This window comes from Stegastes partitus, unplaced genomic scaffold, assembly GCF_000690725.1.
Source record: "Stegastes partitus isolate 25-593 unplaced genomic scaffold, Stegastes_partitus-1.0.2 Scaffold130, whole genome shotgun sequence".
NCBI classification, from domain to species: domain Eukaryota; kingdom Metazoa; phylum Chordata; class Actinopteri; family Pomacentridae; genus Stegastes; species Stegastes partitus.
Genome location: NW_007577861.1, coordinates 656,539 through 677,537, shown reverse-complemented (window position 1 = coordinate 677,537; position 20,999 = coordinate 656,539). Strand labels below are relative to the sequence as shown.

At 40.9% G+C, this 20,999-nt stretch overlaps 3 protein-coding genes across 4 annotated transcripts in view; 1 reads left to right on the top strand and 2 right to left on the bottom strand.

Moving 5' to 3' along the window:
- Nucleotides 1-71: 71 nt before the first annotated feature.
- pdk1 (pyruvate dehydrogenase kinase, isozyme 1) lies at nucleotides 72-10,060 on the bottom strand. The gene is made up of 11 exons (XM_008278717.1): nucleotides 9,636-10,060; nucleotides 7,905-8,046; nucleotides 7,740-7,811; nucleotides 7,473-7,657; nucleotides 4,419-4,514; nucleotides 4,244-4,321; nucleotides 4,044-4,120; nucleotides 3,805-3,903; nucleotides 3,587-3,697; nucleotides 1,964-2,077; nucleotides 72-1,876 (listed from the first exon to the last, which is right to left on the bottom strand). Exons 1-11 carry the CDS (start codon nucleotides 9,742-9,744, stop codon nucleotides 1,736-1,738), a joined length of 1,224 nt encoding a protein of 407 aa, XP_008276939.1. The 5' UTR covers nucleotides 9,745-10,060; the 3' UTR covers nucleotides 72-1,735.
- An 807-nt stretch (nucleotides 10,061-10,867) lies between these two features.
- nup62l (nucleoporin 62 like) lies at nucleotides 10,868-13,292 on the top strand. Its single transcript, XM_008278716.1, has 3 exons — nucleotides 10,868-11,024; nucleotides 11,163-12,733; nucleotides 12,836-13,292. Exons 2-3 carry the CDS (start codon nucleotides 11,171-11,173, stop codon nucleotides 12,992-12,994), a joined length of 1,722 nt encoding a protein of 573 aa, XP_008276938.1. The 5' UTR covers nucleotides 10,868-11,024; nucleotides 11,163-11,170; the 3' UTR covers nucleotides 12,995-13,292.
- A 439-nt stretch (nucleotides 13,293-13,731) lies between these two features.
- Nucleotides 13,732-20,999, bottom strand: part of itga6a (integrin, alpha 6a) — a 21,595-nt gene continuing 14,327 nt past the window's right edge. Inside the window, exons 9-26 of one of the 2 annotated variants that reach the window (XM_008278714.1) lie at nucleotides 20,640-20,767; nucleotides 20,468-20,557; nucleotides 20,323-20,384; nucleotides 20,072-20,241; nucleotides 19,365-19,508; nucleotides 19,147-19,265; nucleotides 18,557-18,719; nucleotides 18,292-18,378; nucleotides 18,113-18,192; nucleotides 17,893-17,970; nucleotides 17,707-17,809; nucleotides 17,434-17,610; nucleotides 17,231-17,326; nucleotides 17,045-17,152; nucleotides 16,841-16,939; nucleotides 16,623-16,748; nucleotides 15,111-15,232; nucleotides 14,530-14,617 (exon numbers count right to left, since the gene is read on the bottom strand). In XM_008278714.1, coding sequence (XP_008276936.1) covers nucleotides 15,131-15,232; nucleotides 16,623-16,748; nucleotides 16,841-16,939; nucleotides 17,045-17,152; nucleotides 17,231-17,326; nucleotides 17,434-17,610; nucleotides 17,707-17,809; nucleotides 17,893-17,970; nucleotides 18,113-18,192; nucleotides 18,292-18,378; nucleotides 18,557-18,719; nucleotides 19,147-19,265; nucleotides 19,365-19,508; nucleotides 20,072-20,241; nucleotides 20,323-20,384; nucleotides 20,468-20,557; nucleotides 20,640-20,767 — 1,932 coding nt within the window. In that variant the 3' untranslated portion in view covers nucleotides 14,530-14,617; nucleotides 15,111-15,130. Of the gene's footprint in view, nucleotides 14,618-15,110; nucleotides 15,233-16,622; nucleotides 16,749-16,840; nucleotides 16,940-17,044; nucleotides 17,153-17,230; nucleotides 17,327-17,433; nucleotides 17,611-17,706; nucleotides 17,810-17,892; nucleotides 17,971-18,112; nucleotides 18,193-18,291; nucleotides 18,379-18,556; nucleotides 18,720-19,146; nucleotides 19,266-19,364; nucleotides 19,509-20,071; nucleotides 20,242-20,322; nucleotides 20,385-20,467; nucleotides 20,558-20,639; nucleotides 20,768-20,999 lie in introns of both variants that reach the window. The other variant, XM_008278715.1, reaches the window with a different exon arrangement.

The following is a 20,999-nucleotide window of genomic DNA, read 5'->3' as shown; positions in this document are numbered from 1 at the left end:
GTTGGTTTTCTTGTTTTTCCTCAGTGCATCTCATAGACTGAAGAAGTATTAACAGAAACAGAATATTCTCCTTGAGGGTTATGGGGCTGTTTTATTGACATGTTAAAGCAGTACGAGTGTTTCAGTTTATAATTGATCACCAACATGTTTTTGTAGCTGTTACACACAGTTGTTAAGGACTACATAAGCTGGATGATGCTGAATCTTCACTTTTAAAACACCTCAATGTTTGAGTCCAGTGGGGACGTGATCTAAAGCTGTACTGACTGTAATCATTTATTCAAACATCTGCTTCAGCGAGGCATCACTCTGAACACATACTGTAACATTCCCACCAAAACACTTTTATTTTTAATGCTCTTAACTGTCATCCTAAACGTACTGGCGTTACACAGTCGAACCCAAACACAGGGAGGAAATCTGTGACCACGAGTAGCATCAGATACAGTATAGCGACACAAAAAACAGGTTTCCAGCACTTTCATTCTGTCAACACAACTTGCATAAAGCTCTTTTTTTTAAGACGAAAAAATAATCTGTAAAATGTTTGAACTGACCATGATCCACTGCCTGCTGCTCACAACAGAACAAGTTCATCTACAGCTTGAGTGAGTCCAAACAATACAACCACAGCATTCAAACACTGTACAGTATTATACTTTAACACTCTGGAGAAAGAGCTCTCATTCAAAACTGCGAAATCTTAACTGCAAATGAAGCAGGAAGTACAAAAAGCAATGACACAATAAAACATAGCAGCTACACTTTTTTTTCTGCAGCGGATTCCAATCATTCGGTCTGCTACCGTCACCTACAGAAAACATATCGCAAACAGTGCAAAAACGCCTTTGATCAACACTTATTGATCACATTGCTTGTAACTATCACCCAGCGAGAGGGGACAAAAGAAATGTAAAACAGCGATATATTTTTAAAAGCAGCTAATTTTATATCAAGTTTCCCCTTCTTTCAGAGCATCAAATTCATGATACTCACAAATTGTAACAGTTCAGCAAAATAAAAGCTGCAGAATACCCAGAGGAGAAGCCGTAAAGCAAAGTAAGAAGTCACTGTAGAGCAATCTGACATTATAAATACACGTTTGTAGCTTAAAAACAGGCTTTACTCTGATCCAAATGGTATCGAACAAACACCAACAGTTTCAGATTTGTTGTGCTGTGACTTTAAACGAGTCCCTGCTACAAAAGAGCGGAGTGGAATTATGCTTCTAGTTCTCGAAACATTTAAACTGATTAATGATTTTAGCTCATCATAGGCTAAATTTAAAAACAGTGGGACCAGTGTATAGTTTGTCCAGCAGAGAGCAATGACAGCTGTGTCTGCTCTGCACTATTTTGGTCACCATTCTTTAATAACCATACTTAATGACCCTTAATGAAACATTTATGTATATTTAGATTTTGGTTAATACGTCTGTATAAATACCGGTAATAGTCGGTTTGACTGTCATATGTTTGCAGCTACTTGTGGTTGATCCCACTTATTGCCATTTATGTTAAGTGAGAAAAGTGTGTAACTGGAGGCTGCTGCACTCTGAAATGTTCAGCGTAACAAAACTATCATTCCACATGAAATATGTGGCACTAAAACTTTGTTCTTGTAATCTTTTTTTTTTTTAAACTTACTGTACAAATTTTAACGACCATCACACACTCGTTCATTTACAAGGACTTCTCTCGCACGCTTGGCCACACCCGACATTTGCCATTCAAATCTAGAAACTGCGAAATGTCGTCATGTCCTTTGGCTCTTTGCTCGGGACACACCAGTCGTCGGCCTCGTGGATGGTCTTGTAATGTTTCCACGCTGACTTGTTGTACACGGGGAGCCTCTCGATGGACTCTGTGGACAGCGCCTAAAATAAAAAGAAAAGACATTTAAAAGAGGACGTTTTCCCTCTATGTGAGTGACACCACACAGTGCTGCTGTGAAGCTCATTTACTCGTATGTAGATCACAGCATCCGTTCCATAACCCTCCAGAGAGTACAGCTTCAGGTCCCCTTGGAAGTACCGAGCGTAGAGCCGTGAGATGGGCAGGCCGTACCCGTAGCCAGCCTGGAGGAAAATAAAGCAGAGTTCATCTCCGGCTTCGACACAGACACAAAGTAAAACAACAGAGCAGCCTCTTTGATAAAATAGGAATCCTGCAGGAAACTTTTTGTCGGAGTGTGTGAAAGCTCGGGAAAAAGCCAAGCAAGTGGGTCATGAAGGAACTTTGATGCTTAACTTTGAAGATCAGAAGATTTAAAAGTGCTAAAGATGAAACATCATCAGCTATTCATCTTTTATGTCAAAGAAGCCAGCTCTGTGGCAGCTGATGAGGACTGGCGTGGGAGAAACCTCTGGAGGAAAGCTAGGAAGTAGAGCTGGTGCTCATATTTTGTCATCTGATTATGCAGAAGTTTGATCACGGTCGTCAGCGTGACGGCTGGTTTAAACCATTACTTCAAACACGAGGACTGGGTGATGCTGTTGAAGTTGGTGCTGGTTATTTGGATTCGTTGTAAATCTGAATGTCCCACTAGCCCACCATGCTTCATGTCTCTCAACACTCCAGAGATGCACACATAAAAACAACAACAAAAAATGACTAACTGTACTTGAGTACAGTTTGGAGGTATTTGAACTTTACTCGACTATTTCCATTTTTTGTTACTTCCACTACATTTATCCGACAGCATTAGTTACTTTTAAAATAAAGATTATACAAAACAGATTATATATCAAGCTTTTAAAACGCAACACATTGTTAAGATGAATCCAGTGGTTTCCACATTTTTTCCCAGTGTGACGGTGAGTGCATATTTTCAAACAGTAATTTACGCGTCTAAACTTTTCACATGGTTTTATATTAGTAAATGTTGAAATGATCCAATATTTTACCAAGACTCTGATTGGAGAGAAACTCCTTAAACTGAAAACAGATTTCCAAATCAGAACTTTAATTTATTTATCTCATGTCCACTCAGATGTATCTGCTGTTGCTGTGTATGAAACTGTACAGACAGGAGTTCAAACCAGCTTCTCTTCTCGCAGTCCTGCTTCACTATTGATAACCTAATAGTAACATATATAACAATGTACCAGTCAGAGGGACCAAACCAAGACTTTGACTATACCTTATGTACCTTATCTGGAAAGTCAGGCCTCATAACTCACTTCAACAGTTATTTTTAATGTTACTACTCTCATATAAGTTGTTTACATGTTAACTGAACTCGTGAATTGAAAACCAACCAAACAAATCACCAAAAACTCTCCAGGACAGCAGATCCAGCTTTAACAAAGGCCTCTACAACACTCCATGTGTCATATGTCACTGACTCTAAACTACTGATAGAAACCAACAGATAATATCTCACCAACAGCAGATATCCAACTACAATAAATGTCAGAACTACGTAGAAATACACTGAAGTGACTGCATGTCGTCATTTAAATGTGACCTACGGAACAAGTAACCTATTAAAGTCCTGTTTCAAGGCTTGGACTGAGTGAAGTCTGCAAAGTGGGAAAAGTGTTCTCATTCACACAAACGCTGCTGATGACAGATGAAGCACTGACCAGAGGAGCAGCCCGTGAGCCGTCGATGCTCGGCCGGGGAGCCGTGGAGTAGGTGTAGGTGAAGAGGCGGTCGATCTTCCGCAGCGGAACGCCTCCTCCACGATCACTCACCTGAAAGTAACGCACAGCAAGATGAACACGTCCTCATCTAGCAAATACACGAACCGCAGAGGGGTTTTATTGCTTTGGAATTCACTAGATAGGAGTTTATCAAACACCTTGACAGTCAGATCTTCAGTTCCCAGAGCGATACGTGCATGGACGGGAGGATAGTCAATGGAATCTCCATACAACTCCATCGTGGCACGCATGGCGTTCTGGAACAAAATGTTTAACATGAGAGACACCAAACTGCAACAATTGTCCAAATTTAGTGAGAACACACATAATACTCAGTGTTGGCTAATAAATAAGAACAACGTGTGCAAAAGGAGTATTTAAAAAAAGCAAATCTCACCTTAAAAAGCTCAAACACCATGTGATACAAATGAGACGGGACGTACACCATAGTCACGGGTTTTCCCTCGTCTTTGACTGTCAGGACAAACAACATTTGATTAGATGTGTTTAAAACAGGGAGCTCATGTGTATTCATTCATTAATGGTGCAACTTAAACCCTTAATATATGAGAAACAGAAACAAGTGTCCATATTTACCATTGAACTCCTCCAGTAGCAGCTCAGGGGAGTTCATGTAATACCGGTCGCAAAGGTTTCTTGCATTTTCGTAGGCATCTACAAGGAAATGGTTGGTATTCATTACAGAACACATCGAATGCTTAAAAACTTGAATGACAGCGTAGTTTAAAACTGCCCAACGTGTGACTCCCACCTCTGATGACCTCGCTGACTCGACAGTTTGGATCAATGCTGCCGATCTGTTTGGGGTGTGCAGGATTCACCTTCACCTTCCCACCAAAGAGGAGCGCTGGAAGGAAACACACAGTATGAAGGTGATTATCGGAAAGGAAACTAGAAAATAGAAAAAAAATGTAATTCTTATTCCTTAAGGCACCTGAGAAAAAATGTGTCTGCAAGTTAAAGGTTTAACTGGAGACATTTTGATTGCAACTCCATCACCAAGATTTTGCCTCTTTCCCCTCATAGTTGTCTTTCTTTATGGGACAGCTTAAATTCACACAGAGTTGAAAAGTAATGTATGTTTTACGTCTGCACTAAAAGAAAAAAAAAAGGAGCCAAAGAGAAAATACTGTTTCTAAACTACTAAATGCAGGATGGCAAAAGGTTTCACTTTTAAAACTGATTAAATCAAACTTTAAATTATCTTGCACCAAACTCAGAAAGATTAAATTTAATTTGGTTTTTACATTCAAATAGATGAAATTCAACCCCAAAACTTTCAATTCCAATGGAAGTCGTGACCCAGTATTTACTTCATAGTGAACTTGAGGAGGTTTAACTTTTAAAATGGATCCATTTCATCCATAATCACTCAAAGAAAGTTACCCGACAGACTCAACTGAGTTTGCTGGATCATTTCTCAAGACCCCAGTTCACCAAGGAAGCTGTTGCGGAGCTGAGCAGGAAGATTGCACCATCGGTCAAACCTGGCAGTGAAAGAAGTGCCGCTCCATCACCAGAGCTCCAATTGGTGCAACATATTTGTTGTTTCCAAAGGAGGGACGGGAACCTGTTCGTCTCACACGTTTCCACTGTGCCAAGTGTTTAGGGCAACAGTAAGTCTGAAAACCCAGTGTATCGGCTTCTCTTCAACGGGGGCCAAAACCTGATATTTTTCCCCCTGAGGTCCTGACACGATACAAATTTATTCACTTGTTCATTTATTAGAATTTAGGATGCACACACATCTCTGTATTGATTACAGTTGTATTTAATTTTGATTTACAAAACCTGGATTTACTAAACAGAGTCTGACATAGAGACAGATCTTAAGATTAAATCTGGATTTTCTCATTTTAAACCTAGTTTTAAACCTTTTTTAAAATTATGAAACAGACGGTCTAAAGCTGTGCAGTAGTGAGTTGGGCTGGGCTCTCTGGAAGTGTGATGAAGCAAGTTGAAGCTTTCTAGCATTCTAATGTTTTGATGACGTATGAGGGAAAAATCCACTGGAGATGTTGCTTTTCATTTTAGCAACTAAAAAAGTTATTAGAAAATATTTAATAGCAGTCTCAGGGGAAAAGAACAATGCTACCAGGTACCACAACATCCATATTACAAACAAGCACAATCTGTTTGAACTAACAGACTGTAAATCACTATATTGCTATGTCTATATGAACTACATCATCATACGCTGGTAAGTACATAAATCCCAAGACCAATAACAGCAGCACATGATGGCTATAGTCAGGGGTTAGCCAGCCTGGATTCCATGAATATAAAGAACACTCAAACATGCAGAGTTTGCTATTCACACAATACTTCTGGTTACGTGAACCGTGTCCGACAAAGACAAGATGTCTGACGACGCACCATTAAAAGCTGTTGACGCATAAAGCTAGACAGAGTTATAAAGTAATCAGACAGAGTTTAGATATTAATGAGTCCCCAGTTAGATGATTTGCTCTGTGGCTTCTCACTCATGAATAGTCAACAATGCAAATAAGCCTCATAAAGCTAAAGGATTAAAGGATCCATGGTAGCTGATTAACATCTGAGTCTTTCACATGCTAATCATTAACGAGGTAACGTATCCACGGCAGGACATCACACAGGAAGCAGCTGGTCACCAAAAACAACTGTGTGCCTGATGTTTGCTGAAGAGAATTCACAACTCTGCTGGAGAAATGTTTTGTGGGCTGTTAAAGTAAGGTTAAAGTGTCTGGGAGGAGCATTCAGCACAAAAAAAAAAGAACATCACCCAACAGGGGAAGGCTGGTGTAATCAGGAGCAGCTCGCCATCACTGAGAGGAAAATGAACTCCCAAGTTCATCAACGTATCCAATGAGATGTCAGGGTCGCAGTGCACTGACTGAGTAGAATTTGGGTGATGCAGCAGAAACATCAGCATAAACCTGCTTCAAACAGGAAAATGTGTGTTTAGGAGTGACCTGGTCAGACCCCAAACCTTTCCTCCACAGAGATGCAGTGAAATGAGCTCAGGGAACACGGCTGAGCTGAAGCAGAGCTCTCCAAGGAGCAACAATCCTCGTGTTGATGTGATGCACGGCCTCCAGAAGTGGTTGTCTGAGGTCACTGCTGCCAGAGGAGGTTTAACCGGTTATTAAAATTGCTGGTTTACTAACTTGTGCCAACGCAGTGTGTGTTTAATAGGTGTGTTGTGCTTTATTTGCTTAAGCACAAAGTGTTTGTCTGTACTCGTGAAGATCAGTTCAAATTTTATGAGGAAATATACAGAAAGTCAAGTCATTCAAGAGGGTTCATATGTTTTTCTTGCAATTCTTGCATATTAGACGGGATATTCTTTCCTTTCTTTTCTTCCTCTCTAAATTCTTTTCTGCTGTTTTCTAGTTATTTTATCTGTATGACCTTCTTTTGCTCATTTGTCGCTGTTGTAACAGCAACTGAAAGTAAAACATTGTTAATAATAACACTAGAAGAAGAACTAGATCCCTAAAACAGACTATACAAAAAAAAGTTTTGCTTCTTTCTTTTCTAGTTTAACTATATGCAAGTGGACCACTGTTTCTCTTTGCCCTTTAATATCTTGCACGTAAATGAATTTATACGTGTAGATAAGCTACAAGTTGTTTCAAGTTCATCTCTGGGTGTGGTCTGTTCAGTCCTTATTTGCAGTGGAAGAAGTGTTGAAAGGTTGCACGTAGGATGACTTGCTCCTGCTGCTGATGGCCTGGATTTCCAAACAAGTGCACCTACAGCTCATTGGTAACATCAGAAAAATTCCCAACTGCCAAAACAAATTAGAAGAAAACGTGCTCACTGTGCTGGTTGAGCAGCATCCTGATGGAAATCCTGCTCATGTAGAAACGATCCAGAAAATACTGAACATTCTGGCTGACGACCGGGTCGGTGCCGTACGTCTCCTTGTACTCCACAACTCCCTGAGCCATGGTGGGGATGACATCGTTGTGGCGGTTTCTGATTTTTATCACAGCGTCTGTAAAGCTAGTTACAGATAAATGAATTATATGGGGAAAAAATAATGAGCTACTTCAGTGGATAAAACACTGTAAATACAAGAACTTACTCATATGTGACTTTCTCATCATCTGCATTTTTGTCTTTGAACTCAAGGATCTCCTGAAGACTTTGCATATACCTGCATGGTGGAAGAAAAAAAATTAGCATTTTCTCTTTGCAGGTACTTGAGTGTAAGTTAAGACATAATCGAGAACAAGCAGAACCTGCGTACCAGCTCTGGACCAGTCGGACCGATGGAGTCCCCAGTAAGTTGTCTGGCAACAAGTTGATCTCCTTCATAATGTTTGCCAACCTCACAGGTAACTCCTGTCTGAGGAAGGCGAAGGACGTTTTCTCACAGGCATTCTCTGAACCTGGGAGGAGAAAAAAAAATACAGAAATGGCACAGATCCTTTATGGAGGGGTTAACATTTAATTGAAATGTTGTTGAAACGGCAATATGACGCGCAATATCCAAATCACAGGGGAAACTTTTTGATGAAGGTAGAATGTGTCACAAAATATGCTACGGCTTGTAAATTATACTCTCCTGATGTAATTAAACATACTTGTGTGGTACAAACTGCAGCAGTAATCACATCATCTTTTTTTTTTTCCACGGACAGAAATGTAAAAATTTGAATTCCCAACAAAATTGCTACTCATGTCCCAAAACTGTCAAAATAATCACCACAGGTTCTTTTTTTTTTTCTATCTCCTATATTATTATTGCACCAAATGTAGTAATGAATCAGTCAAAACAGACATTTTTTTGTGCTGTTATCTACAAAACAGCTTCTCAACCAGTTTTCCTGCATGACGTATAGAACTGTGAGGTGACGTAAATGTGTCAGAGATAAAAGATGTTATCCATATCACCCACCTCTGGCTATCAACAAGGCTACATTATACTCTGGGAAAATGCAAAGCTGCCTCAGAACCCTGGAGCTCCGTGCTGTTTGATAAATTGCAAAAATGTTTACCAAGTTGCACCACTGAAGAGTGAAATAAACTGAAATGACCAGACCTTGAAGTGGTGCCTGGGTTTATACATGACCTTGAGGCCCTGACGTTTTGCTTTAGTGCCAAAATTAAGTGGTGCAACTTGTGTTCAATCAAAGTGCAATGACAAGAACACACAGAAATCAGGAGGGTATGTATGCCAAGGGTTCACCGGTGGTTTGATGCCACGGCTTCCACTGATCAGAAGACATCTATCCGACTTGTTTTGTGTGAAATTTCATATTCAGATATACTTGTTTTTTTTCATGTAAATAACCCCTTTCCTGCTTTAATATGACTTAGATGCAACTCTACACCACTGCTCCCTCTAGAATGCACTGATCTGCCCCACACATCGCTCCCCGTTTCGTTCGAGCACACCAGCTCACCTACAACTTTGCTCAAACACTGTAAAACTACTCTACAGAGTAATTCAAACTGGCAACCAATTTTTTTAGGAAGAATAATGATACAGAAAGCTTCCTCCTCTCAGTAGACAGGATTGGTTCCTTAGATCTGTTACATATGAAACCCTGGAAGTCTGAATCCTTGTTTCTGATGCTGTGATCAGTACGCTCAATGTGAAAAGCTCAGCCATGGTACCGACTGCTTGTGTCGCTCATCATATGGATCACATGTTAACTAGGTAGAAAGCTTGATCATAAGAGGGGGTCTTTATTTAGTTGTTCCAATCAGGGATCTGATGTTTGACTGTTGTTTGATGGTTGATTACCAGGGAATGATCAAGAAAAACAACACTTTGCTACAAACATCTTTGCATTTCTCTTCTGAAATACTGCAAAAATATTTTTTGTTCAAGTGATAGAAGAAGCTTGTGACAGCAGTGTTTGCTCCCTTTGTCTCTGTGCATATGCATGATTTGCACTTGCTGTGTCTGTGTTCGTGTGTGTGTTCGTGTGTGTGTGTGTGTGTGTGTGTGTGTGTGTGTGTCACGTCTTACCAAAATCCAGAAACTGCTTCATTGACAGAGGGGAGGGTGAAAATTTGGAATAATAGTCAATGTCCTTTCCAATGGACACGCTGCTCCTCAGAAACCTTAAAATCCTCATGTTGGCGCGTCGTCACGTCCAGTTCGTGTCACGCACACAGACGGTTATTATTAAACTTAATCGCAGGTGGCATCCGCAGCACAGCCTCGCAGTTACAATTGGGCTAGCTAACAGATACAGACACTAGCTTGTTTGCTAACCTCAGCAGCTCGCAAACACACTCGTGAAATTAACGTTGTGTTATCTCGCAGTGTTCAGGGATTTCCATGGTGCGCGCTACAGTGCAATGCTTTTAAATTGTCCTTTACTTCAGTGGCTCGCAGCTGAGTCCTCGGAGGAAGACATGTCAACATAGCAAGAGGACGCTGCGGGTACTGAATGTGCTGCTAGCTAACCCAAAGAGTCACAATGAGGTCAAGAGAGTACACGTACGTACCCTTCAGACGCTGTTCAGCTTCCTTTTTAAAAACGTTATTAACCAAAATGTGTTTTGTTAGGCCACTAATTTGTTATTAAATAGCATAAACAAGGGTATATCAAAAAAAAATAAAAAGAGGTATAAAAGGCAAAAATGCAAAACAATAGAGAAAAAAAACCTAATATAGCAAATCAAATTTATAAAACGAATATTTAACGTTTTGTTTTGGTGTGAGCAAACCTAAATGTGAGAAATGAATTAGAAAGCATTTTATATAAATAAATATAATTAAATAAATAATATAAATATATATAATAAACTAAAAAAAAAAGAAAAGAAAAGAAACTGTTGCTTCCGCTTGCAACTATACTCAGTCTTTCCATCAGCCTCTTTTCTGTCTTGTTTTACGCTGAGAAACTGTTGTGATATTTGACAAAGACAGAGAGTCTTCTGTCTCATTTACGCGTATATTTCAATTAGCTGGTTCACAGCAGTCTGTTACTTTCGTTTCGATCGTTATCAGCAGTCAGCGCTCTGCGAACTATCTTGCTTATTTACTCTTCGGAAATTGAGAGAATTGTTGTTCCTGATTTATGTCTGTCAGGCAGCCTGTCTACCAATCAAATTTCATCTTGGTTCTGCTCAGCATCATGATTGGTGTGTAGATCTGTCAATCTTACAAAGATAGGCGGGATTATCACTCTGGCAGACAACAGTCAGGGCAACAAATCTCGCGCTATTTGGTCCTAACTGCCGTCATTTCCTTTAGTGAACCAGAGAAATGCCTGCTTGAAGTTCGTCGACGCAGCGGGCCACGTTTTTATCAAGGATGTGTTGTTAGTTGTTGATCCCCGTTACGGTGAAAGTGACGTTAAGAAGCCGGTGGTTGACTTTATTTGCTGCTAACGTCTGGAAAGCCGTCGTAAGTAGAAAACTGATTCTTCCGTAACTTTAGTTATCCAGCTCGTGCTTGTGACCCGCCAAAAGCCGCGGAGATTCAGCGAGGAAGTGACCATTTTGTCCGTTAGCGCACTTCGATAAAGTTGTATTTTTGTCTTAGGAGAGAAAATGAGCGGCGGATTCAACTTTGGACAGCCCTCTACGGGCTTCACCTTCGGGACTCAGAAGCCCGCAGCCCCAGCCGCAGCCGCAGCCCCTGCCACGGGCTTTGGGCTGCCGGGCTCCACACCTGCCGCCGCCGCCGGAGGAGGAGGCTTCACCTTCGGCACCGCTGCCCAGAGCAACACCAACACCACCGGCGCTTTCAGCTTTGGCACCCCAGCAAAGAGCGCTGCAGGCGGCGGAGGCTTCTCTTTCGGGACACCCACCACCACATTTGGCCTGAATGCGGCTCCTCAAACCACCGCAGCACCGGGGTTGACTTTAGGCTCCGCAGCAGCTCCAGCTCCAGCTGCAGGGTCAGGGTTCACTCTGGGCGGAGGATTGTCCGCACAGACCACCGCTGCCGCCCCTGCAGGAGGAGGCTTCACCTTTGGAGCTGCCCCTCAAGCTCAAGCCCAACCTCAACCCCAACTCCAGCTCCAGCCCCAGCTCCAAGCCCAACCCCAGCTCCAAGCTGCACCAACAGCCGCACCAACAGGCCCACCAGCAGCAGCAACAACTGCTTCTGGTGGCCTGTCCTTTGGAGCATTCAGTTTTGGAGCTACCAAGGTCCAAGTGACCACAGCTGCAGCCTCTACTACTGCCACCGGAGGAGGCTTCAGCTTCGGCGCCAGTGCTCCTTTCAATCTCACCCAGCCCCAGCCAGCCTCTACTACTGTAGCAACAGCAGGCCAGGGTGGAGGCTTTCCCTGTGGGATCAAACCTTCATCCACCCCAGCCCCTCCTGCAGCGACCCAGGCAGCCCCAGCTCCAGGCCCCTCTCTCTTTGCTTCACCTATCGCTACAGCTGCTGCTGCTGCAACTGCCACTGCAACAGGTACAGGCTTCACTTTGGGTGTCACCCCAACTCCAGCAGCAAGCATAGCGCCTGCAACAACCACAGCAGCTCCTGGAGGTTTGTCTTTTATGCTCAAACCTCTGGGGTCAGCTCCTGCCACATCTGCCCCTCCCTCTACTGCCACAACTGCAGCTGCCACAGCTGCTACTGGGTTCACACTGGCACTCAAACCTGCATCCAGCACAAGTACCACCACAATCGCTACAGCCACAACAATCAGCACCACCGCAGCTCCTCCAGTGATGACCTACGTCCAGTTAGAGGGTCTTATAAACAAGTGGAGTCTTGAGCTTGAGGACCAGGAGAGACATTTCTTACAGCAGGCGACTCAGGTGAATGCCTGGGATCGCATGCTGGTGGAGAACGGAGAGAAGATCACATCCCTGCATAAGGAGATGGAGAAGGTGAAGCTGGACCAGCGGCGGCTAAACCAGGAGCTGGATTTCATCCTGTCCCAACAGAAGGAGCTGGAGGACTTGCTCTGCCCACTCGAAGAGTCGGTGAAAGAGCAAAGTGGAACCATCTACATGCAGAACGCTGATGAGGAACGAGAAAGAACATACAAGCTCGCGGAGAACGTGGACGCACAGCTGAAGAGGATGTCGCAGGATCTGAAGGAGATCATCGAGCACCTGAACACATCCAGTGGTCCAGCAGACACCAGTGATCCAGTAAGACGAGACACAAGCTTTAGATCATGTTTGACCCTGCCTTGATGATGTATTTCTGCTGTAATTAATGTCTTTCTTTCTTTCTTTGTGTTTCATCCTTAGCTTCAGCAGATCTGTAAAATTCTCAACGCCCACATGGATTCCCTCCAGTGGATTGATCAGAACTCGGTTCTCCTGCAGAGGAGAGTGGAGGAAGTGTCCAAACTGTGCGACACCCAGCGCAAGGAGCAGGAGAAAACCTTTCGTTTAACATTTGACTGATCTGCAAAAAAAACAAAAATCTGTTGGCCTGTATGTTGACATAACGCTACATCTGGAATTTTTTATTAGTATTCAGAAACAGAGGGGACAAGATGATTTAGATTTACATTCAACACAATCCCTGTCATACTCTGTTTTACTCTCTGTTGTTTTGAGCTATCTGGTTTGCATAAAGATGAATATGTTCAATGCAATAGCAATAGCTATTATATATAGTAGTGACAGTGGTCATCTGTTCCTATGTAAATTGCTATGCTTGTTCTAAATAGTATGATTAAATAAATCTTTGGAATAAGGATTTTTTTTATTGATTAGTAAAGAAATGAACATTACTGCCATTTCTGTTATTGGTGATGCTTAGAGATATTTGTGCACACATTCAGTGGCCCTGTGCTGTTCAAAGGTATGAATATGAAATTAGTTTGGGTTTTATTAATGGCTGAAACAATTGTGGAGTCAATCAACAGAAAAACTGCTGTTGTTGTCGACATTTTTCTGGCAAAAAACCAAACATTGCCAGTTCTATCGTTTTGTGATGTGCTTTGTGTTTCTTTGAGAGTTCATAAACTGAACATCTTTATCTGAAGATGTCACGTTGGGCTTCAGGACTCTGTGACAGCCATTGTTTAATATTTGTAAACCAAGTGATTCTAAAAATAAGTGACAGATTCGTTAGTAATGGAAATAATTAGATGCAGCTTTTACGTCAGATGAGTAAGAAAATTCAACAGTAAAAATCTGTCTTTAGCAGTTTTATTTTACAGTTCAACAGTTAAGACAGGCACTTTGAATTCATTCTAGAAGCCACATTTCAGTTGCTTTTCGCCATCTTCCCTTTGGATTCCTCACGTGGAACAAAAAGACTTCAGTGATGATCTACAGTACAGTGGATGCTACCTGAGCGCCACGACGGCGAGAGACGAGAGGAAGAGTTCGTCTAAAGCACAAGTGAAAATGGAGCAACTCTCACATTTAGAGTCAGCTGTGGTCGTATGCAAACATTTGCTATTTGTGACATGAAAATGTACCTAACTGAGGTTTCAAAGTGGAAAGAAGCATTCTAAATGCATAAAAGCACATAAAAAAGCTAATGCACATTCATATTAAAGTGAACCAGCTGTACCTTCCTTGCATAGACTTTAGGCTTTAAGTACAACTTTAAAAACAGTAGTAAACTTTGCCCTTTTTTTTTGTTTCGTGGTGGAAAAAAAACTTTGGTTGCATGATTTTTTTTAAATCAAAAAATAAATATAGACTGTGCAGAAGTATTTAAATATATACAACACTTACAAAAAGCAATTCATCGTCTATACAGTGTAAAAAAATTCAAGGTTTTGAACCCAGCTAATTCCAAGAAAGAATTATCTACAAAAAAAGAACACCAAATTAACAAAAAGTTTATGTGTCCTGTCACAATTTTTGTTTTTTTAAAAGCATTTGATCCTGATCCACAAACACTCAGGAGTAACTTTCATTGTTGATCCAAGTCGTCATCCACTGCTTTGTTTCAAAAGCATCAAGTCTGACTTTTCCATCTTTACACTCAGGAGCTTCCTTTCTTATCCGCACTGCGTGGTAACGAGGGACGCTGTCATCTTGTTTGGAGCGTTGGAAGAATCCACACTGGGGAGGGAAGATTTAGAAACAACGCGTTACTAAAAGCTGATAAATGTCTGCAACAACAACAACAATGGAGAGATGTGCAGGAACATGAAGCATGCTTTGCAGTTGCAACGTTTCAAGCAGCCGAGCAGTAACAGCAAAGTCAAGAGAAGCACCTGCAGAGCACAGAACAATTGCAAAGATGCATTTTGAAGAGGAGAATATGAAGCCTGTAGGTAAGAAAATGCTTTAATTTTTTTTGAAAAAATTCAGAGACACATATTGCACAAATACCAAATTACTGTGTGTACATCTCTATTCTCCCACACAGGATGGAATATCTCTACTCAGAATTTGTCTTATATCAAATATAGGTTTACTATGAAAAGTGATCTTTCCAGAAGACTCGGTACAATATGTGTCTGGTTGAATTTTTCCTGCACTGAAGCAGCAGATTTGGCTGGAAAGTGAGTTCATTAGTTACAGCAGTCATCACACTCCATGCTGACTTTACCCCTGTTCAGAGAGCATAAATCAGGCCTCAGCAGAGAGTTTGTCAGAGGGCTGAACATGGATCTCTGCCTTGTGATACGCAGCATCGTATTGGTCTTTAGTTGCTCTCTTGAAGAAACCACACTGAGGAGGAGCAAGGGTGGGGAATTGTTAACAGAGTGTCAGCCCGAGTGATTTCTTCCAGCAACACAGCAGAGACATTTTGTTAGAGATGCTTCATCTGGAGAGTCCTGTGTTGACGCTCAAATGTCATCTGACAAAAGCTGAATGCTACCTGCTTATTGCTGTTCATCTACAGAATACCGTAACTCTAATCCTGACTGATGGCTTGAAAGAAAATCCTGTGGCCATCTGTGACATCAAATATTCTAGTATAGTGTAATATAGTATAATGAATAAAGTGTTAATTATTGAGCTTTAGATGTGCAGATTTTGTCACTGTTGGACAGAGCTAGGCTAACTGTTTCCCTTTGTTTCCAGTCTTTGTGCTAAGCTAAGCTAACCTCCTACTAACTCCAGCTTCATATTACATGTACAGACATGAGAATGAAATCAATCCTTATCTAAATGTCAGCAAGAAAGTAAATAGGCACTTGAATTATTCCTTTAAATCAGGGGTCTCCAATCCTGGTCCTTGAGAGCCACAGTCCTGCATGTTGTAGATGTTTCCCTCTTCCAACACACCTGATTTAAATGATCAGCTCATCATCAAGCTCTGCAGAAGCCTGATAACGATCCTGATCGTTTGAATCAGGTGTGTTGGAAGAGGGAAACATCTAAAACATGCAGGACTGTGGCCCTGAGACCCCTGATTTAAATACTACAAAATGTATAGCACTGAAATATTTTATTTTCACAGCCATCTGGTTAAACTTATGTGGCATGAATTCACCTCTTTAACCCTTTATGGCCACGACTATGTTTTACAAATGTAGTCAGTAACAGTCGCAAAGGTTTGCAACCTAATCGTATCACTAGGTCAGAGTTAGATTTGAAGATCTCCAGCAAAAATTTTGTAAAACATTGAGGCGGTGACACTGATGTTATCGAGCGTGCTCTAAAAACTCTTAACTGTAACTTTTCCAAATATGCTGCAACACAAATGAAGCACAACAAATGTTAGGTCCATTTTAGTCATAGTAGGCAGTCTGTTTAGTGAATGTGCTACAACTGTAAAAGTCTTGATCCAGACAGATACAACTCCAGGGTGGAAAGGGTTCAAATTCATCAATTCACAATCATGAAGAGCGATGTATTGCAGGACTTTTGTATTAGACTGCATTAGTTTGCCTAATAAACTGTCAACTGAGTCTATGTAAATGTATGAAGTAACATAAAAACAAGAAATGCAGATGTGAAAATGTCCTTTTTTGTGTTTTTACTTCAACAACTACACAAATTCTGTCCTGATTTCTTTAAAGAGTTCGCTTAAGTTTATGTCCTAGCTCCTATTTTCATTCTGTCATGTCCTATTTTACCAAACATGGATGTTGTGAAGGTGTTCTGTTCTCACCTTCCAGAGCAGAAACACCAACAAAGCCAGAATCAAGACTCCTGCCAGAACGGCCACCAGTATGATCCACCAGGGAACTCCCCAATGCTGAGCCACTGCACTGTCTGGAGACACAGTCACCGTCACCTGCAGTAAAACATCAAAAACTGAGACATCAGGAGAGTTCAGACCAAGAGAGTGAACATTTAACAGTTTCATGTAGCTATTGAAAGACTTACAGTCGTGTCAGGAGTTCTCAGGATCATGTTTTTACTTTTAGTATCAAGCACAAGCGAGGCCTTCACAACTAAATCCAACGTGGAAAAAGAGGCGTAATCCTGTGAACAAGCAAAAACAGCTGTTCAGAAACCTGATCAGGAGGTCCGACATTATCATCAAGCACTGAAGAGACACACGAAAACAATTAAAATACAGTTTGTTACCTCGATAAAGGTTGAGTTCCACAGACGAGACCTCAGTTTAATTGATGTACCGTCGAGTCCCTGCAGAGGGCACTTCAGCACCACACAGTTCTTCTCTTTTTCACAGGACTAGGAGGAAAAGAAACTGTTACCCACCATGTTTACACCTTTACAAAAGAGCGTGTGTACATTAATACCATGACTCACCAGAACTTTTCTTTTGCCTGACAGATGTGACACTTTGCCGCCAGTTTTTCTTTGTTTTTTCCCAATTTCCCTTTTTTTCCGGGATGCAGAATTCTCCTGAAAGCACATTTTTTTCCTCATTAATGAAGGTTTGTCAATACCTGACTTCTGACTGACGCTTATTTCACTTGAAGCACATGTAACTACAGATTCAGAAATACTACCTGGATGAGTTTGAGAGTGTTGATCTCAGACTCAGGAGAGCAAACAATGTCCTTCGGCCCTTTGGATGTGATCTTCACCAGGTACAGAAGCCATTTCCCATCTTTGTTCCATTTGGGCCACTGAATGTGTAGCGAGGCTTTGACAGAAGGCTTCAAAGACATCCACAGGTAGTTTATCTGAGGGAGAAATCAACATGGTACAACTTCATATTAAGCTAGACGGCAAAAATAATTCAATATTCGTATAAAAATGGGTCCAATGAATAAAGTTACTCTGAATGTATAGTTGATCAAACTTCCGATCTCTTCTTCTGTCGTCATTGCACTTTCTCCTTTCACAACACCTCCGAAGGAAACCTGACTAGGACTGGCCTCCCTGGTGAAATCAAAAATCTTTGTTTCACATTCTTTTAGAGGTGCTGTGTAAGCATGTATAAAGATCTGCAACGACAAACTCACCCACTGACAGACAAAGGCAATTCAATGGTCACTTTAGCCTTTACTTTTACAGGAGCGATGTTTTCTTGCACACTGGTCCTAAAAGAAAAAAAAAAAAAATTGGTACAGTACAGTATGTTGATATATATTAAAAGCATTACAATTAGTAGTTCAACAGTACCTCTTTACATGTCTAGAACATAACAGAGTTTAGCTCATTATCCGGGGCAACAGCACTTACGTTTGGAGCTGCAGGTCGATCTCAAACTCAGTGGTGTCGAGACTCATGTTCAAAGTGCTCAGCAGAATGAAGAAGGTAGCCTTATGGGGGAAAAATTAAATACATCTCTTACATTTGAACTACAATAGCCAAAAAATTGGCAAAGTAAGCATTAGCTTGTGAACATGACACGTCTGTACCTGCGAGTCTCGCTTGAAAGGATTTCCCAGCTCACAGTCTGCCTGGGAGCCGTTCTGATTGGCATTACAGATGATCGGCTTTTCTGTCTGGAAAGAACGCATTGTAAAATTTGAGGATGGTTACTAAACTACAAATTAACTAACTTTTAAAGTTCCTCTCTGCCATAAAATAGTTCACACGTAACTCTATAATATAACATCTAACAATCTTTCTTGTGTAACTTTTTGTGTAAGCAGTGTGTCGGCAGCAGCACAGCAGACCTACTGTTGTTTGATGTGATCGGACTCCAGAATACGACAGGGCATCTGGGAAATTTGCCACCAGCTTTGCCTCGTAAGCATCATCACCGTTCATGTTGTTCACTGTCACTCGCACAGCCAAGATCTTATTCTCATAACTCAGAAGAAAATCAGGGATGTTGTTCTTGCTGTAGAAACACAATCATCAACAGTACGTTTAGACTGAGCTTGGTGGCATAAAAAGACTTAAAGTATGTTGTTTTTGTACTCGAATGGCTTAATAAGCTGTTCTAGCAAAAATATACAATATATAATATACAAAGACAAACTTTGGTCAATTCAACAGATAAAAGAGCAACATGCTGTACATAAAGCAGCATATTTATTTGTTACTATTTAACTGTGTGATGCTATGTGTTGAGTGAACATGCTGTGCTGTTGGCGTGTCTGAGCTTGTTGTTTGGATATGGTTTCAAATGAGGGGGTTTATGGTGTAACGAGACTCAACCAAAACAAAGAGCGACAAACAGGCAGCCTTGAGTGGTGATTGTTTCACTTTAAACAGTTTTATTCCTTTTTACCTTATCTTTCGATAATTTAAGACAACATTCTAACCTGTTGTTTAATGGAAGGTACACATCCAAGTTACTCTTCTTGTAGTATAAACTGTACTCCATCTTCAGGTTACTCCGACAAATATGATCTAGGCCACATCCCTCTTTTATAAAGTTGACCTGCAACAACAAAAAAAGAACAACGAGGCAAAAATTATGATATCACGTTTATAAAAATGACTTTTTGTGTTGACTCATAAATGCAGCCTGAATGTTTACCTCAGTGACGACTTTGACTGGCTGAGAGGAGTCTACGATGGGCATCAGCTGAGGGAGGCCGTTTTTTATCCTCTGTTGTTTTGCACCAATGATTTCTGGAGACACCTCGATGAGAATACTGCGCATCTTGTCTTTGATGTTGTCCTGTGCGTGCCAGAAACAGCCAAGTTACAGATAGTACCTGCTTCTAAATGGATGTAATTAAACCGTACAAATACATCCATTTAAATCAACAGTATATTATCACTGATGAAAACAGTGACACATTAAACTTTACTTGTGTTATTAAAGCTATTATATTTTCGAAACAGTTATCCCTTCCTGCAGGTTTTTAAAAACAAAATACATTCTATTTCTAGCTCTGTTTGTTCTGCACGTATACACGCTCATCATAAGATAGCGTTAAAACACCCAAGAAGTCATTAAGACTATTTTAAAGCTATTAAAACAATAAAAACTGGAAAAATATTCTGTAGATTTGCAGAAATTGACTTGCATTTGTGCAAATATCACCTGATAGATAAATAGATACTTCATTGTCTTTGCATATCAAGACAGAATAAAGCTTAGCATGACAGCAATCCATTCTACATACAGCATAAATAAATAAACTGAATATAGTTTTCAAGTATATATCCACATGTTGACCAACTGAAGATGTTCCTGACTGTTGCTTACTGGTGTAAATGTGTGACTGTATGATTAACCTTAAGTCTAGCTTTGATCACGATGCATGACTCCTGGTTTTGGCCTCGTAGGTCTACGGTGCCATTGAACTGGTAGTCGAATTCAGTGTGGGACTTGTTCAGGAACACCACTCTGGAGGGCAGCCCTTGTTTCCTGCGAACTCCATCCGCTTCCACAAAATAGCCAATAGCTGCAGCATAGAAGTAAAATACATGTAAGAAAGAAAGGCTAAACGTTCCTCTATATGGAAAATAAATCTTATTCTACATACTTAGTCTTGGGCTGTAAGATGCAGGGTTTGCTTTGTAGGCAAAGCATGTTTCTACAGTGAAGCTACAAAGAGAAAAAGGACATTTTTAGGAAACAAAGTTTTGATGGGGAGGTCTGTTTAAATAGAATAATATTTGAACACCTACCAAATGCTGTTACCACAGGTTTTAATCGTAAGGTCAATCTCCTGTGGAGATATTTTGACACTTCTCCTGATGGTAATGACTGGCCGTGCCCTGAAAGAAAGGTTGTTAAATGAAACTGTGATAGATATCAGTAGGGTTTAAATTTACTTATAATGTGCAAGAGAACATTTACCTGTAAATTAAAGCTGTGTCTGACAGAGAGCCTACAGCGAGGTCTGGATAAGAGTTACCGTCCAGGTCCATGTGTCCTGCCAGAGAATATCCAAAGAATCGAATGTTGTGCTGTTTTCCTGAAAGGATCTAGAATAAAGGGGGGACATGAAACAAAGGATTAAAAACTTTAAAAGAAAAAAACTAAGTCAGAAGGTTAATGAAAGAGCTCAGTGTTAAAATATTTCATTTTTTAGATCAGTAGGCAGATTGATTTGAAGATCTGGACTACTGCACTTCAGTGTGTCCACGTTTCTGAGCAAGACTATCCATTGATCCATTGTCTATACACCACTTAATCCTCACTAGGGTCACGGGGGGG

Bases quoted from the DNA above. Each gene is read 5' to 3' on its own strand.
- pdk1 (XM_008278717.1), bottom strand. From the start codon at position 9,744: ATGAGGATTTTAAGGTTTCTGAGGAGCAGCGTGTCCATTGGAAAGGAC. The intron at 7,812-7,904 runs GTACGCAGGTTC...TCCACCATGCAG, and splicing joins GTCCGACTGGTCCAGAGCTG to GTATATGCAAAGTCTTCAGG. The intron at 2,078-3,586 runs GTCAGTGCTTCA...ATTTTCCTCCAG, and splicing joins GCTCACGGGCTGCTCCTCTG to GCTGGCTACGGGTACGGCCT.
- nup62l (XM_008278716.1), top strand. From the start codon at position 11,171: ATGAGCGGCGGATTCAACTTTGGACAGCCCTCTACGGGCTTCACCTTC. The intron at 12,734-12,835 runs GTAAGACGAGAC...TTTCATCCTTAG, and splicing joins CAGCAGACACCAGTGATCCA to CTTCAGCAGATCTGTAAAAT.